Source organism: Rhincodon typus, chromosome 8 (genome assembly GCF_021869965.1).
Source record: "Rhincodon typus isolate 14 chromosome 8, sRhiTyp1.1, whole genome shotgun sequence".
NCBI lineage: Eukaryota > Metazoa > Chordata > Chondrichthyes > Orectolobiformes > Rhincodontidae > Rhincodon > Rhincodon typus.
Window position 1 is genome coordinate 74,491,862 of NC_063339.1, and position 15,190 is coordinate 74,507,051.

The 15,190-nt window shown below is 48.2% G+C and overlaps 1 protein-coding gene across 1 annotated transcript in view; it reads left to right on the forward strand.

Annotated features, from left to right (window-relative positions):
- Positions 1–15,190, forward strand: part of mapkbp1 (mitogen-activated protein kinase binding protein 1) — a 165,482-nt gene that overhangs the window by 125,221 nt on the left and 25,071 nt on the right. The window contains exons 16-23 of the mRNA XM_048600305.1: positions 791–854; positions 3,444–3,569; positions 4,584–4,732; positions 7,203–7,267; positions 8,435–8,704; positions 11,070–11,239; positions 12,314–12,459; positions 14,565–14,735. Coding sequence (XP_048456262.1) covers positions 791–854; positions 3,444–3,569; positions 4,584–4,732; positions 7,203–7,267; positions 8,435–8,704; positions 11,070–11,239; positions 12,314–12,459; positions 14,565–14,735 — 1,161 coding nt within the window. The remainder of the gene's footprint in view (positions 1–790; positions 855–3,443; positions 3,570–4,583; positions 4,733–7,202; positions 7,268–8,434; positions 8,705–11,069; positions 11,240–12,313; positions 12,460–14,564; positions 14,736–15,190) is intronic.

Below are 15,190 nucleotides of genomic sequence, written 5' to 3' on the forward strand. Positions count from 1 at the left end.
CCTGTAGTTGCCTGAGGGGTTGGTGCTATATTCAAACAGGAGCCAAGACACTTTGGTACCAAGTGAAGCTGCAGGCTGTTTCTTTAAGCCCGCCTTCAAAGTTTGGACTGCTGTTTCCACCAGGCCATTAGACAATGGAAACAACGGGGCTGTCCTTACATAGCGAATGCCATTTGACTTTGGGAAATATTCGAATTCCCTACTTGCAAATGATGGCCCTCTGTCTGTGACCAACACCTCTGGGTGTGTGTGTGTATTGCAAAAGTATGTTTGGAAATTTTCAGTCGTCATTCCCATGTTTGACAAATGAACTCTACGCACCTCTGACCGATTTGAATGGGCGTCCCCTGAATGTGTAATTCGTTGCTGTCCATGTGCATTTGGTTTTAAGTAACTGCTATCCCAAGAAATGCAAAATGGTAAAAGATTGACAGACACTTACACGTTCCAAATTCTTAATTCCTCTAGTTTAATTATCAGGAGCCACTTGATGGACGACATTGGCCAGCATGTTTGTTCGTTCAAATCGGTCAGTTGTGAGCCAGTAATGGTCATGAAGGTCTTCATCAGTCCCCCCTGGTTAGGGTAATCCACCCAAACCAGTGTTGGTCAGGCTACACCTCCACCTATCAGGATAATCTCCATAAGCTGGTTTCCGTCGGTCAGTACGATAAGCTTCAGTCTGAGTGATGATCCTAGTGAACTCACCTCATTCACTGACCCACGTCCACCCGCTCTAGTCTCTACAATGATTGTGTGTTTTTTTCTACCGCCCCCCCCCCCCCCCCAGAGGTCGTGACAGGAATGAAATTCACCAACGACTGTAAACATCTCATCTCTGTGTCGGGAGACAGGTAGGTAACTTTCTCACAGCGGTGGTGTGGGGGTGTGAGGGCAGCGTTCAGACTCTGACCATTATTGAACCCCATGTTGAGTCCCGAAGGCTGGGAAGTGCCTAAATGAGAAAATGGGGGGGAGCGGGGTGCTGTTCATCCAACAGAGGACCTCTGCTCTCTGCTCGAAAAATGCCAGAGGCCCAGAACTGGAAGGTTTCGAGAGCAAGATGGTGAACTAAAATGGCAAGTAAGTGGTAGGTCAGGGTCACCATTATTGACAGAGTGAAGGTGTACCTCAAAGTGATTTTAATCTCACCAACGTAGAAGAGACTAAACAGTGAGCAGCGGATATAGTAGACTAGTTTGCATCCCTTTCCCTTTCCCGGCACCCCTTCCAGTATCCTTTTTGTATGGGTTTGCTGTTTGAAAAGCTCATCTATTTTCCATTGTATACACCCACCATTAACACCTATCTCTCATCTATATCGGTCCCTTAATATCACAAGCACTCTTCTTGTCTTTTGCTCTGGACAATGTCTCCATCTTTTCCACTCGCTCCTCCTCCACCTTTGTCAACAGCTAAAAAAATACAGTCTTGCATAAAATAAAAACAGTCTTCCAACCCTTAGTAGATTGCTGGCCCATGTTTCGTTAACAGCCACAGGTGAGGTGCAGAAAGACTGGAGGTTGGCTAATGTGGTGCCATTATTTAAGAAAGGCGGTAAGGAAAAGCCAGGGAACAATAGATGGGTGAACCTGACATCGGTGGTGGACAAGTTGTTGCAAGGGATTCTGAGGGACAGGATTTGCGTGTGTTTGGAAAGGCAAGGAATGATTAGGGATAGTCAACATGGCTTTGTGCCTGGGAAATCGTCTCTCACTAACTTGATTGAGTTTTTTGGAGAGGTGACAAAGAAGATAGATGAAGGCAGAGCGGTAAATGTTGTCCATATGGACTTCAGTGAGGCGTTCGACAAGGTTCCACATGGTAAACTGGTTAGTAAGGTTAGGTCACATGAGATCCAGAGAAAATGAGTCAATTGGATACAAGATTGGCTCGAAGATAGGAGACAGAGCGTGGTGGTGGAGGGTTACTTTTCGGACTGGAGGCCTGTGACCAACGGTGTTCCACAAGGATTGGTGCTGAGTCCACTGCTTTTCAACGTTTGTATAAATGGTTTGGAAGTGAGTATAAAAGGTATGGTTAGTAAGTTTGTAGATGACATCAAAATAGGCGGTGTAGTGGATGGTGAAGAAAGTTATCTCAGAGTACAATGCAGCCTTGATCAGATAGTCAATGGACCGAGGAGTGGCAGATAAATGTGAGGCATTGCATTTTAGAAAGGCAAATCAGGGCAGGACTTATACACTTAATGCTAGGGCCCTGGGAAGTGTTGTTGAACAGAGAGACCTCAGGGTGCAGGTGCATAGTTCCTTGAAAGTGGAGTCGCAGGCAGACAGGGCGGTGAAGAAGGCGTTTGGCACACTTGCCTTTATTGGTCAGTGCATTGAGTACAGGAGTTGGGAGGTCATGTTGTGGCTGTACAGGACATTGGTTGAGCCACTTTTGGAATAATGCATTCAATTCTGGTCTGTTTGCTATAGGAAAGTGTTGTTAAACTTGAGAGAGTGCAGGAAAGATTTACAAAGATGTTGCCAGGGTTGGAGGGTTTGAGCCATAGAGGGAGGCTGAATAGACTGGGGCTATTTTCCCTGGAGCATCAGAGGCTGAGTGTTGACTCTGTAGAAGTTTATAAAATCATGAGGGGCATGGATACGGTGAATAGTCGAGGTCTTTTTCCCAGGCTGGGGGAGTCCAAAACTAGAGGGCGTAGGTTTAAGATATTCGGGGAAAGATTTAAAAAGGATCTGAGGGGCAACTTTTTCACACAGAGGTTGGTGCATGCCTGGAAGGAACTGTCAGAGAAAGTGGTAGAGGCTGGTACAATTACAACATTTAAAAGGCATCTGGATGGGTGCATGAATAGGAAGGGTTTAGAGGGATATGGGCCAAATGCTGGCAAATGGGACTGGGTCATGTCTGGGAATGTCTGGTCAGCGTGGGCAGTTTGGATCGAAGAGTCCGTTTCCTTTCTGTATGACCCTTTGACTCTTAGAGTCATATTGGACTCAAAACTCTATTTCTCTCTCTCCACAGATACAGCCAGACCTGCTGAGTTTCTCCAGCACTTTCTTATTCCAGATTTCCAGCATCCACAGTACTTTGCTCAATTTGCTTGCAGTTCACCCCTTGAAGCTAATTTTTTTCTATTATGTTGCTTGGCAGGTTAGCGCTCCCTATTCAGTTAGTCCATCAGGCTGTGTGTGTCTTTCTCTGTTTCCTTTTTGTGTTCAGCACACAATCTCTCTCCTTCTCTTCCTCACTCTCTCTCTGTCTCTCATTACTTCTTCTGATACTGTGCATGTATGTCAATGTTCATAACATGAAAGATTGAATGAGAACAGAATAGAACAAGGTCCCGTTGTCACTATCAGTATATGGTCTGATAATCACTCATGATCAGTCATGTATCAGGCAAGGGACGAGGTGGTATTATTTAATCTGGAGCTTTTGATGTAACTGAGCTCCCTCTGCCTTCCCCGCAGCTGTATATTCATCTGGAGACTGAGCTCGGAGCTGACAATTAACATGAGGCAGAGGCTGGCAGAGATCAAGCAGAAGGAAAAGAAGCAAGCAAAGACACCTCCACAAAAGCATTCAAGCCCAAACAGGTACAAGAGCAGAGCTGTGCCGAGCACGTAGGGAAAGAAGTTCAGGACGCAGATAACCGAAAGCAAAGGCACCAACAGAATGTGAAGGAAATTGGGGATGTGTAGGATTGAAGGAGTGTAGAGTGCGTGTAGATTGTGGGACTGTAGGAAGTTACGTAGATGGGTGTGACGGGTTTTAAACACAAGGAAAAACGTTTAAATAAAAGGGATTGGTGGATACTTTCTGGTCTGGAGGTGAGTGAGCAAGGGACTCAGTGTGCATTAGGATAGAGCCAGCAGAGTTTTAGGTGAGCTGAGAGTGGCAGCTGGGAGTCTGGCCAAGGGAGTGCTGGGCTGGTCAAGTCCAGAAATGGCAATGGCGTGAGACTAGGCCTCAAAAGCAGATGATCTGAAGTATGGTCGGAGACAGGCAATATAACAGAAGTGGAACTAAACAGTATGTGTGTTGGTAAGAACATAGAGTCAGAGCGTCAGCTGAAGGTCAAATTAGGTCATGACCGGGGGAGGGGAATGGAATCTCTGGCAAACAGAGAGAGGGCAAAGAAGATGGTGGGATAGGAAATGGAAGTGAAGACAATGGCTGATATTTCCAGTGTTATAACAAGGGGTATTTCTGGGTCATGTACGACTGAATATTGGACAAGCAGAACACAGAGGCACTGGAGTGGTTTGGAGAACTGTCATTGAAGTGAGCCCATGTGGAGAACAGTAAGCTTCAGGAACTGATCGATGTTATTAACATTGATTATTCTGTTAGTAACATTGATTATTCTGTTATTATGAAAGATAAGACTAATTACTGCATTGTATCCCTCAATATCTCTGTCCCAACATTGTCCCTGACCCCCTTTCATTTCCTTTTCATCTATATCTGGCAATCCCTGTTCTATTTCTCTCTCAGTCCTTCTTCACTTTGCTCTCTCTCTCTCTCTGTTTTCCTCTGGTTGTGACAATAAAGAGGTTGATTCCTGATCATATAATACTTGTCTACCTTTCTTCATTCTCCCCCCACAGACGAGAAACGTTCGATGTAGCTGCTCAGACAGCTATGTCCTCTGACAGTGAGAAGGAAGCGGAGGATGATGGAAATGAGGAGGACGAAGGACACTGTGAGGCTTCTGCACACATCACACCAAAGCGAGGCATCACCAATGTGGCGAATGGTAGGTCTGCTCTTACTGGAGAGCTGTGTGAAAACAGAGCTCCTGTGGCCCTTCATCTCTTTAACCAGTTTGTTGAAAGGCCTGCATTAGTCACTTTCTGCTCTGGTTAATCTTCGGACATAGCGCTGCAGGCATTGGATGCCAACCAATTCCTAGAAGCGTAGAAAATAGCAACAGGAGTAGGCCTTTCATCCCTTCAAATCTGCTGCCCCATTCAACAATATCATGGAGGATCAACCAACTCACTCCTCTGCTCCTGCTTTCTCCCCCATACCCTCTCAACCTTTTAGCCCTACGAACTATATCTATCTTCGTCTTCAATGTTTTGGCTGCAACCGCTTTCTGTGGCAGAGAATCCCACAGGCTGACCACTCTCTGGGTGAAGACATTTCTCCTCATCTCAATCTTAAATAGCCTCCCTGTATCCTCAGACAGTAACCCCTAGTGCTGAAGTACCCCATCATCAGCAACAAGCTTCCTGTGTTTACCCTGTCCAATCCTGCTAGAATCTTATAGGTTTCTATGAGATCTCTCTTCACTCGTATGAAATAATATTCGTCTAATTTTCCTCACTTTAGTAATGTTCTTCATGGATATCAGGTTAGTAATCCCACCTGGTGCTACAATTGTCTTACAACATTGGTCTGCTCTAAATCTGGTTCTCTACAGCATTTCCAGAAAAGCGTCACACTTACCAGGGAAGGAGTGGGGTTGACCACATGTGGATAATGCAGTAGGCAGCAGTTTTACGAGCAAAGCACAAAGAACATTACAGCACAGGAACAGGCCCTTCGGCCCTCCAAGCCTGTGCTGACACATTTTGCCCTTCCATACTAAAACTGTCTTCACATACAGGATCTGTATCCCCCTATTCCCTTCCTATTCACACATTTGCCCAGCTGCTTCCTGAATGCTGTTATTGTATCTGCTTCAACCACCTCCTCTGGCAGCACATTCCAGGCACTCACCACCCTTTGTGTGAAAAACTTGTTTTGCACATCTCTTTTAAACATTCCCTACCTTCGCGCCCCCTTGAAGCTGTGTCCCCTAGGTAATTGACTCCTCCACCCTGAGAAAAAGCCTCATACTTTCCACTCAATCCATACCATTCACAATCTTACATACTTCTATTAGGTCGCCCCTCAACCTCCAGTGTTCCAGTGAAAACAAACCCAGCCTATCCAACCTTTCTTCACAGCTAAAATCCCCCATACCAGACAACATCCTGGTAAACCTTTTCTGTACCCTCTCCAAAGCATCCACATCCTTCTGGTAATGTGGTGACCAGAACTGTACACAATATTCCAAGTGTGGCCTAACTGAAGTGCTATAAAGCTGCAGCATAACTTGCCTATCCTTATACTCAATGCCCCTTCCAATGAAGGCACACGTACCATAAGCCTTTTTTTACTGCTTACCTACCTGCACTGCCACCTTCAGTGATCTGTGGACCTGCATACCCAGATCCCTTTGCATATCAATACTCCTAAGGGTTCTGCTATTCACTGTATAATTTCCACCTTCCAAAATGCATCACCTCACATTTGTCTGGATTAAAACTCCATCTGCCACTTTTCTGCCCATGCCTCCAACTGATCTATATCCTTCTAAATCCTCTGACAATCCTCCTCACTATCCACAACTCCACCAATCTTTGTATCATCCGCAAACTTACTAATTAGACCAGCCACGTTTTCCTCCAAATCATTTATGTAGACCACAAACGGCAGAGGTCCCAGCACTGATCCCACTAGTCACAACCCTCCATTCTGAAAAGCATCCTTCAACTGCCATCCTCTGTCTCTTATGACTAAGCCAGTTCTGTATCTATCTTGCCAGCTCACCCCAATACCATGTGACTTCACCCTTTGTACCAGTCTGCCATGAGGGACCTTGTCAAAGGCTTTACTGAAGCCCAAGTAGGTCAACCTCGACCGCTTTTCCTTCATCAATCATCTTCGTCCCCTCCTCAAAAAACTCGATCAAGTTAGTGAGGCACGACCTTCCCTGCCGTGTGCCAGCACTCTATCACTGGTGCTCCTGAGAAAAGGGAATCCAAGATTGGACCATTGAAGACACAATTAGAATCTAGCACTGGACCATTAATGATAGTGAACCATGGAAGTTCAATGGTGTCATATTTAAACGTTGGCCATCCAACAATATGTCAGAAATATTGTGACGAAATGGGAAGGGGGTGGGGGTCCAGCAATGTACACTACTCACCACCTGCAATATGACTAGACAATGTAAAACTATGAAACCCCACACTGAGGTTACAAAGTTCATTTGGAAATGATTACCCATATGGCTTCAAGTAAAGAGGCCAAGACGACAGCACCACGATGTTCGAGGAGAGGAATGTGCCAGGTGTCAGGGAAATGCCGTGCTATTTCCACTCACAGTGAGATGACTGCGATAACACTACAGAGGGAAGTGGTTGATGGTCCCTCCCTTTTGTATGTTCCAGATATCCCCACAAGGATACAGTATACCGGGAGCATGAAGAGTCTGTACAACTGGGAGAACAGTAAGGTAACCCTTCATTCAGAACTACAGCTCAGCAAGTGTCTAGAGTATGCCTGTTCTTTTTAGTGATAGAGAGTGGCCACTTTTTTAGCAATAGATAATTGAAGATTTACTTGGGTTTACTAAATGTGCCAATTCTGGTGGCCTGAGCATGATGGAAGCTTACTTACTTTTGACTATGCACCATCAGGATACCTTTCACATTTTGCCTCAGACTGTTTATATGAGCTATATATAATCCACATTCATGTATAGCACCCATTATATTCATGCTCTAATCATCATACATTCCATTGTCTTTATGATCTTAATGTATTAATACAGGAGTTAATAAATAACCAGACTCTCCTTAAAAGTAATCTATGACTTGATGCACAGTGGGCAGCACAGTGGCACAGTGGTTAGCACTGCTGCTTCGCAGCGCCAGGGACCCGGGTTTGATTCCGTCCTCAGGCGACTGTCTGCGTGGAGTTTGCACATTCCCCCCGTGTCTGCGTGGGTTTCCTCCCAGTCCAAAAATGTGCAGGTTAGGTGGATTGGCCATGCTAAATTGCCCATAGTGTCCAGGGATGTGTGGGTTAGCTGTGGTAAATGTGGGTTTACGGGGATACAGTAGGTGGGTGAGACTAGGTGGGATGGGACGCTCTTTGGGCGGTCAGTGTGGACTCGATGGGCCAAATGGCCTGCTTCCACGCTGTAGGGATTGTATGTACAATTGTCCCTCTTGTAGTGACTCAACCTCTTACCCAACCTGGTGGCGTGGTGACCATGCTACCTTGACCCTGGGGTTTCTGGAAGTCCCTCTGAATGTCTCTCTGTGCCCTGCCGCCCCTCAGCCCTCCTTTTAAGACGATCCTTAAAACCGACCTCTTTGTTAAACCCTTTCATCGCCCACCCCAATCCCTTCGCGGACCGATACCCCTGACCCCCTCCCCCCCAGCACGTGCGAACCGCTGTGATTCGAGGAAGAAGTGGCGGGTGAATAAAAGGTAAAAATCAAAACCTCCTCCTGCAGAAGTTGTCTGGTAACTGCTGCTTGTGCGGTTTGCAAAGCGAGAGGCGCTATACGAATGCACGTCGCTATGATGCGGGATGCGTCTTGCAGAGTGACGATTTTGATTTGCGGGAAGTGCGGAATGTTAGCTGATGTCTCCCACCCCACCCCGTATGTAGACAGACGACGTGCCAATCCGGCCGGACTCGGTGCACAGTCATGTCCCTCGACCGCGAGGCCGATGGTCCCGACGCAGCAACAACAACAACAACCTGGAGCTGAGTGTGAAGTCGATGTTGGACCTTCGAAACCTGGACTCTTTCTCCTTCTCACCGCTGATGGGCTCCGGGCCCCGGGCTGGAACGGCGCCGTCCGGGAGCACCGTTCCTGAGGAATCCAGTGAGCGCGAGCGCCGTGTCCGGGTCAGCATAGAAACCCTGCTGAGCGACGTGAGTATTGTTCGCCTGTTCGGCCTGCGCTGGCTCTTTTGAAAGTGTTGCCTTGTTACTCCCACGCCCCCCCCCCCCCCATTTCGTTCTGTTCTCTCTGTAGCCCAACAAATCAAGTGTTTGTCCAATTCTCTTCAGCAAGATGTAACTGAATCCTTTCTCCCTGTGGATTCAGATGCTAAGTTTCAGATCGCAACAATTTTCTGCATGAAAAATAAAAAAAAACCCTTCTATTGCCCCTTACTTTAATCTGAGTTGTCTTTGTCCATTGGAAAATATTTCTTCCCAATTATCAAACAGCTTATGGTTCTGAGCATCTCTGTTGTATGCCCCCTTAATCTTTTCAGCTTTAAAAGTAACTTTAGGTTCTCCAATACCTCCACGTGACAGAAGTCCCATATTTCTTCAGCAATGCCTCCTCCAAAGCCTTGACATTTTTCCTAAGGTGTGATGCTTGGATTTGGCCAACAGGTTTCAACCTGGGGCCCAAGGGTTAGCGTAAATTCCTTGCTCTTCTGCTCCGCTACTAAAGCCCAAGGATTCCCTACGCTTTTCCAACACCCTTCTTAATCTAGAGATAACACAGTGTGGAGCTGGAGGAACACAGCAGGCCAGGCAGCATCAGAGGAGCAGGAAAGTTGGCGTTTCGGGTCGGGACCCTTCTTCGGCCTGTGAGCTCAAAGGATGTGTGGATGCCTTCCATCTGTTCCTGCACCCCTTACAACACGGGACCCTCCCTTCCTCCACTGGAACTTTCCCCTCAGATTCTGGCCAATAGCACATCTTCCGTTCCTTCCCCACACTCCGCCTACTCCCCACCTGTCTGGAACCATGCTCTAGAATATTCTGCTGACAGCCTTCCACCCCCATCCCTTAAAACGTAACTTTTTTGACAAAACCTTTTGGTTCATAGAATCCCTGCAGTACAGAAAGAGGCCATTTGGTCCATCGAGTCTGCACTGGCCCTCTGAAGAGCATCCTACCCAGACCCAGACCCCCACTCTATCTCAATAACCTTGCCTTCCCCATGGCTAATCCATCTAACCTACACATCCCTGGACACTACAGACAATATACAATGGCTAACCCACCTAACCTACACATCCCTGGACACTACAGACAATATACAATGGCTGAAACACCTAACCTACACATCGCTGGACACTAGAGACAATATACAATGGCTGAAACACCTAACCTACACATCCCTCGACACTATGAACAATTTAGCATGACCGATCCACCTAACCTATACGTCTTTCACTGTCTCAACCCCTGCTACCACCATCTAGTTACAGGTCAGTGCTGATTTTGTTGTTGGTGATGCCTTTGAGGAGCGCTTTGAGAGTTTTTTTTCTTCCCTGTGGGAAATATGCACTTTCAGATTTACACCCGCTATACTCAATATCTGCTTTTTCTCACTTGTGTCAGCCTGTGTTTGTTCTGTATTAAGTTGTCTTTGCAGTCTGCTTATGACACAGTGCAGATTTCCAGACTGACTCTGCAGAGTCTGATTTACACGTTGTCCCAGACAGAGTCAAAATGTCCTGACCATCACTTACTGCAACAAATTGACGATGCTTCTCAAAAAGGCAGCACCAAGAGGGTTTTAAGACATTCATTGTGTCGAAACCTATTCTCCTGGAGATGCTGTGCTAATAAAGTGTACCAATACAATATGACGCAGTGTATAAAAGACAAAACACGAGGGAGAAAGAGCAGTTTTGTCTTCAGCAAAGGGTGCCACAGCCTGAGATGTGATTGCCAGGCATATTCATGCAGGTACTGTTGACACTGAAGGCGGACGGAACCCAGGTAGGTTCAGGAGGAGCCCTTGTCTCCAACCAACCCTCCACACGCAATCGTTTATACACATTGAGACTTGGTCTAATGTCACACTTCAGCCTAGACAATTGCAAACAAGGATCCCGACCCGAAACGTCAGCTTTCCTGCTCCTCTGATGCTGCCTGGCCCGCTGTGTTCCTCCAGCTCCACATTTGTGTTATCTCTATTCTTTTTAATCTTTGGCTGAACATTCACCCCATCGGCGTGACCTGCTCATCTCTGAACGCCTGACTTTCCCAACGTTGTTCTCCCAATAGTTCACACATGTCCTGTATCGCACGGCCATAGGTAGGCAGGTCCTTCGTAAACCAGTTGGATGATCCTCAACCGTCAATCAGCCTATTTTCCTGCGCCTTGGCCATAAGATGCAAATCTTTTTGCAGAGCGCCTTTCCTTTGGAGTAGTTTACCTTGTATCCTGAGTTTGCTTGTGCTTGTGTCCCACCAATTAGCGTTTACTTACAAGAGGGCTGCCTCACAAGCCTAGCCTGAGAGCCTGTTCCCGTTGTTTCCCCGACAGATAGAGGAGCAAGAGTTGATGGACGCACACAGCTCGGGCTTTGTCAGGCCCTGCGGCGTCTCGATCCCCACGTGTGAGGAAGGCATATTCAGTCAAGAGCTGGAGACACCCGAGGTCGAAGAGCGTACCATCTACCCGGTGCACACCGGGAGCTCTGGTGAGACGGAGGGGTGAGTCCTGACGCTTATCCAAGACCTGTGACCAAACGTGAGCATGGACGAAGGGGAAACTTCAAGGGCCGACGGCTTGGGCGGCACGGTGGCCCAGCGGTTAGTGCCGCTGCCTCTCACGGCACCAGGGACCCGGGTTCGATCCCACCCTCGGGCGACTGTCTGCGTGGAGTTTGCACGTTCTCCCCGTGTCTGCGTGGGTTTCCCTCTGGGTGCTCCGGTTTCCTCCCACAGTCTAAAGATGCGCAGGTTAGGGTGGATTGTCCTTGCTAGATTGCCCCGTAGTGTCCAGGCATGTGCACGCTGGGTGGATTGGCCCTGGGGAATGCAGGGCTGTGGGGATAGGGTATGTGGGTGGGGCGCTCTCGGTGTGGACTCAAATAACCTGCTTCCACGCTGTACAGGTTCTCAGTGACTCAGCTTGGAACGACAGGGAAATATCTGGTGCTAATTTATGAAGCCGGCAGTTTAAACCGTTCTTACTGCCTTGGGCAGACAAACAACTCTCTCTATATTTATGCGACACTGTTTTATGACCACCAGAGTGCTTTACATCCGGTAAAATACTTCTGGAAGTGTGCTCGTCATTGTGTGGTAAGTGCCACACTCAGTTTCCACACAGCAAGCTCCCACAAGGAGCAGGACTGTGACGACCAGCTAATGTTAGTTTCCTCATGTTGGTGGAGCGGTTAACGCAGAATTCTCTGCAAAACCCTGCCGCGGGATCTTTCCCGTCTACCCGAGCAGGCAGAGGGAGACCTCAGTTCCGTGTTTAGGTTGAGGAATGCCTCCTCCATCCTTGGCTTTTGTGTCTCTCATCCCCTGGAGTGGGGATTCAAACACAGAGCGCTGCCACGGAAGACGCGGCCAGCAAGGAACAGCAGCTTTGCCAGCGATGTCGGCAACCCAGGAAAAAGAATTCTCAGGAACCGAGCCCTTTCCGGTGGTGGTTGTGGGGTGGGGGGAGGTGGGGGTTGGGAATGGGTTGGGGGGGAAGCGGATTATCTTGCTTGTCGTTAGTTGCGGAGTCGACATTGCACAGCGATGCTAACACAGTTCTTCCTTGTCCGCCAGTGAATACCAGGTGAAGGAGCTGCAGCACCGGAGGCAGGAGAAGGTTTACCGTAGCCACGGCCTCCCAGAGAAGCACAGCCCCGACAGTGCCTGCTCTGTGGATTATTCCAGCAGCCACTTCTCCAGCCCCGAGCATCCTCACGAAGGTTAGAGCACGCTCATAGTCCCTTCCCGCTCCTCACCCCCCACCGTCCTGAGATTCATGGACACGTTCTGGGTTTCGCCAGCTGCCTGAAGACACTGCTGTCAAAACGTAGAAACGTAGCTTCTGTGCGGCGCGGAGAACGGGCCATTCGGTCCACCTCGTCCGTGTCAGCGCTACATGCACCTCCTTGCCATTCCTCTATCTCATTCCATCAGCATCTCCATGGTGGGCTCATCTAGCTCTCCCCTTACACGCCATCTGTCGCTATTCGCTAAACTAGAGAATTCCTTTCCCTCCAGTGTTACCAGCGAACGCTCCCATTTTCTGAAGAAGGGTCCAGACCCGAAATGTCAGCCTTCCTGCTCCTCTGATGCTGCTTGGCCTGCTGTGTTCATCCAGCTCTACACCTTGTTATCTCAGATTCTCCAGCATCTACAGTTCCTACTGTCTCTGTTCCAGAACTGGGTGGTTTTGGGCAGCTCCTTCTCATACAGCTCACTCTTGATTTGATTTTGATTTTTTTAAAATTTGATTTGGTTTGATTTATTATTGTCACGCGTACCTAAGCACAGTGAAAAAGTTGTGTTTTGCGTGCAGATCGCAAAGGGTGATTGGACAGAGCGAGGAACACAACCATTACGGCTGCAACGGCAAAAGTAAGATCAGCGTTAGGTTTGAAATTTGAGAGGCGCCATCCAGTTGTCTAATAATCTTCAGGCCTGCAAGTAGATTTAAGAGAACGTTGTTAGCAATTTTAACAGACTTAGAATTGAGGTTTAAAAGTGCAGGGCGGTTGTAAGAGATGTGAGAGTAAGACCAGCTGTCGAGAGCTCACAAAGAGCCACCCTGCGTTGGCACCATCTTGAATCACATGGGGTTATCAATTCAGATAAGGAGTGTCCACCGCAATCGGTCTGCAGTTGGTCAACAGAGATCTTGAGTTGGACTTCATAGGGGGTCCCAGAGGTAGAGAGGCACTGCTCGAACCTATTTGCACCCTCAGATGGATACAGTTCTTTGACCTGGATTTTACAGGTCTCTGAATCCAAGGAGGGTATTGCTGGGGAATTAAGCTGTACGTGATGATGGCTCGTTGCCATGGAATGGTTCTCTAAGAGAAGCTGTTCCAGAGGGGACAGTGGCAGTTTGGTGGGAGTTTTGCCGCTCCAGGGGGACAGCTCTGGAGAGAGAGAGTGGGTGGTGTGGGCGCACACACACACATACAGTGGCCTCTCTCAACCTACTCCTGCTCGGCAGAGAAGCTGCTGCTGGTTCTCACTTCACCCAAACCACACGTGGCTGCAGAGCAGGAGCCGTAGAGTCACACAGCATGGGAAACGGGCCTTTCGGCCCATCTCGTCCATGCCGACCACGTTTCCCGAAACCGAACTAGTCCCATTTACCCGCGTTTGGCCCGTATCCCTCTAAACCTTTCCTGTCCATGTAGCCATCCACATGCCTTTTAAATGTTTTAATTGTACTAGCCTCCACCACTTCCTCTGGCAGATGCACGCACAACCCTCTGTGTGAAAATGTTGCCCGTTAGGTCCCTTTTAAATCTTTCCCCTCTCACCTTAAACCTACAGCTTTGGACTCCCCTACCCTAGGGAAAAGACTTTGGCTATTCACCTTATCTATGCCTGTCATGATTTTATAAACCTCTATAAAGTCACCCCGCTCAGCCTATCCAGCCTCACCTTATCATCAAACCTTCCAGTCTCGGTAACATCCTTGTAAATCTTTTTTACACCCTTTCCAGTTTAGCAACTCCCTTCCTATAGCAGGGCGATCAGAATTGTACGCCGTGCTCCAGTTGTGGCCATACCAAGGTTTTGAACAGCTGCAACATGACGTGCCAACTCCTAATTTCTGATCAATGAAGGCAAGTGTGCCAAAAGCATCCTTCACCTTGTCTACCTGTGATGCCACTTTTAAGGAACTGTGTACCTGCACCCCCTAGGACTCTCCGTTCGACAACACTCCCCAGTGCCCTACCGTTCACAGTGTAATTCCTGCCCTGGTTTGCATTGCCGAGGGCTGGGTATTTGGGGTATAAAAGTGCCCTCGGGTGACGGTGTGGGTCATCACTCCCTATTGATGTTGTAGATTCCGAGTGTACAGAGCCACTGAGTGTGGACGGGATCTTCTCGGACATGGAGGAAGAAGAGGAGGAGCTGAGCGGGAGCTACCTGCGCGAGACAGCAGTGCCAAGAACGCCAGACCAGGAGCAGTTCCTGAAGCAACATTTTGGGACCCTGGCTGATGAGAGTGTTGGAGGTAAGGCCACCTCCTCTGTCAGGGGCTGTTGTGAATGGTGTAGATTGTTGACGGATTGGCAGCTCTCGCCGTGCGGGACCCAGGCCTTTGGCGTCATTATCGATTTGTTCACTGGCACTCCCCGGCCTTTCGACCTCCTCTTGGGAAATGTTCCACACTGCCATGTTGTGGTCACTCACTCACTCACTCACACACACACACACACACACACTCACACACACTCACATACACACACACTCACACTCACACACACTCACACTCACACACAGACACACACACTCACACACACTCTCACACTCACACTCTCTCACACAGACACACACTCTCACGCACACACACACACTCACGCACACACGCTCTCTCACACACACACACACATACACACACACACACATATTCACACACTGGGACTCACACACACACTCACACACACGACACACACTCTCACAATCACA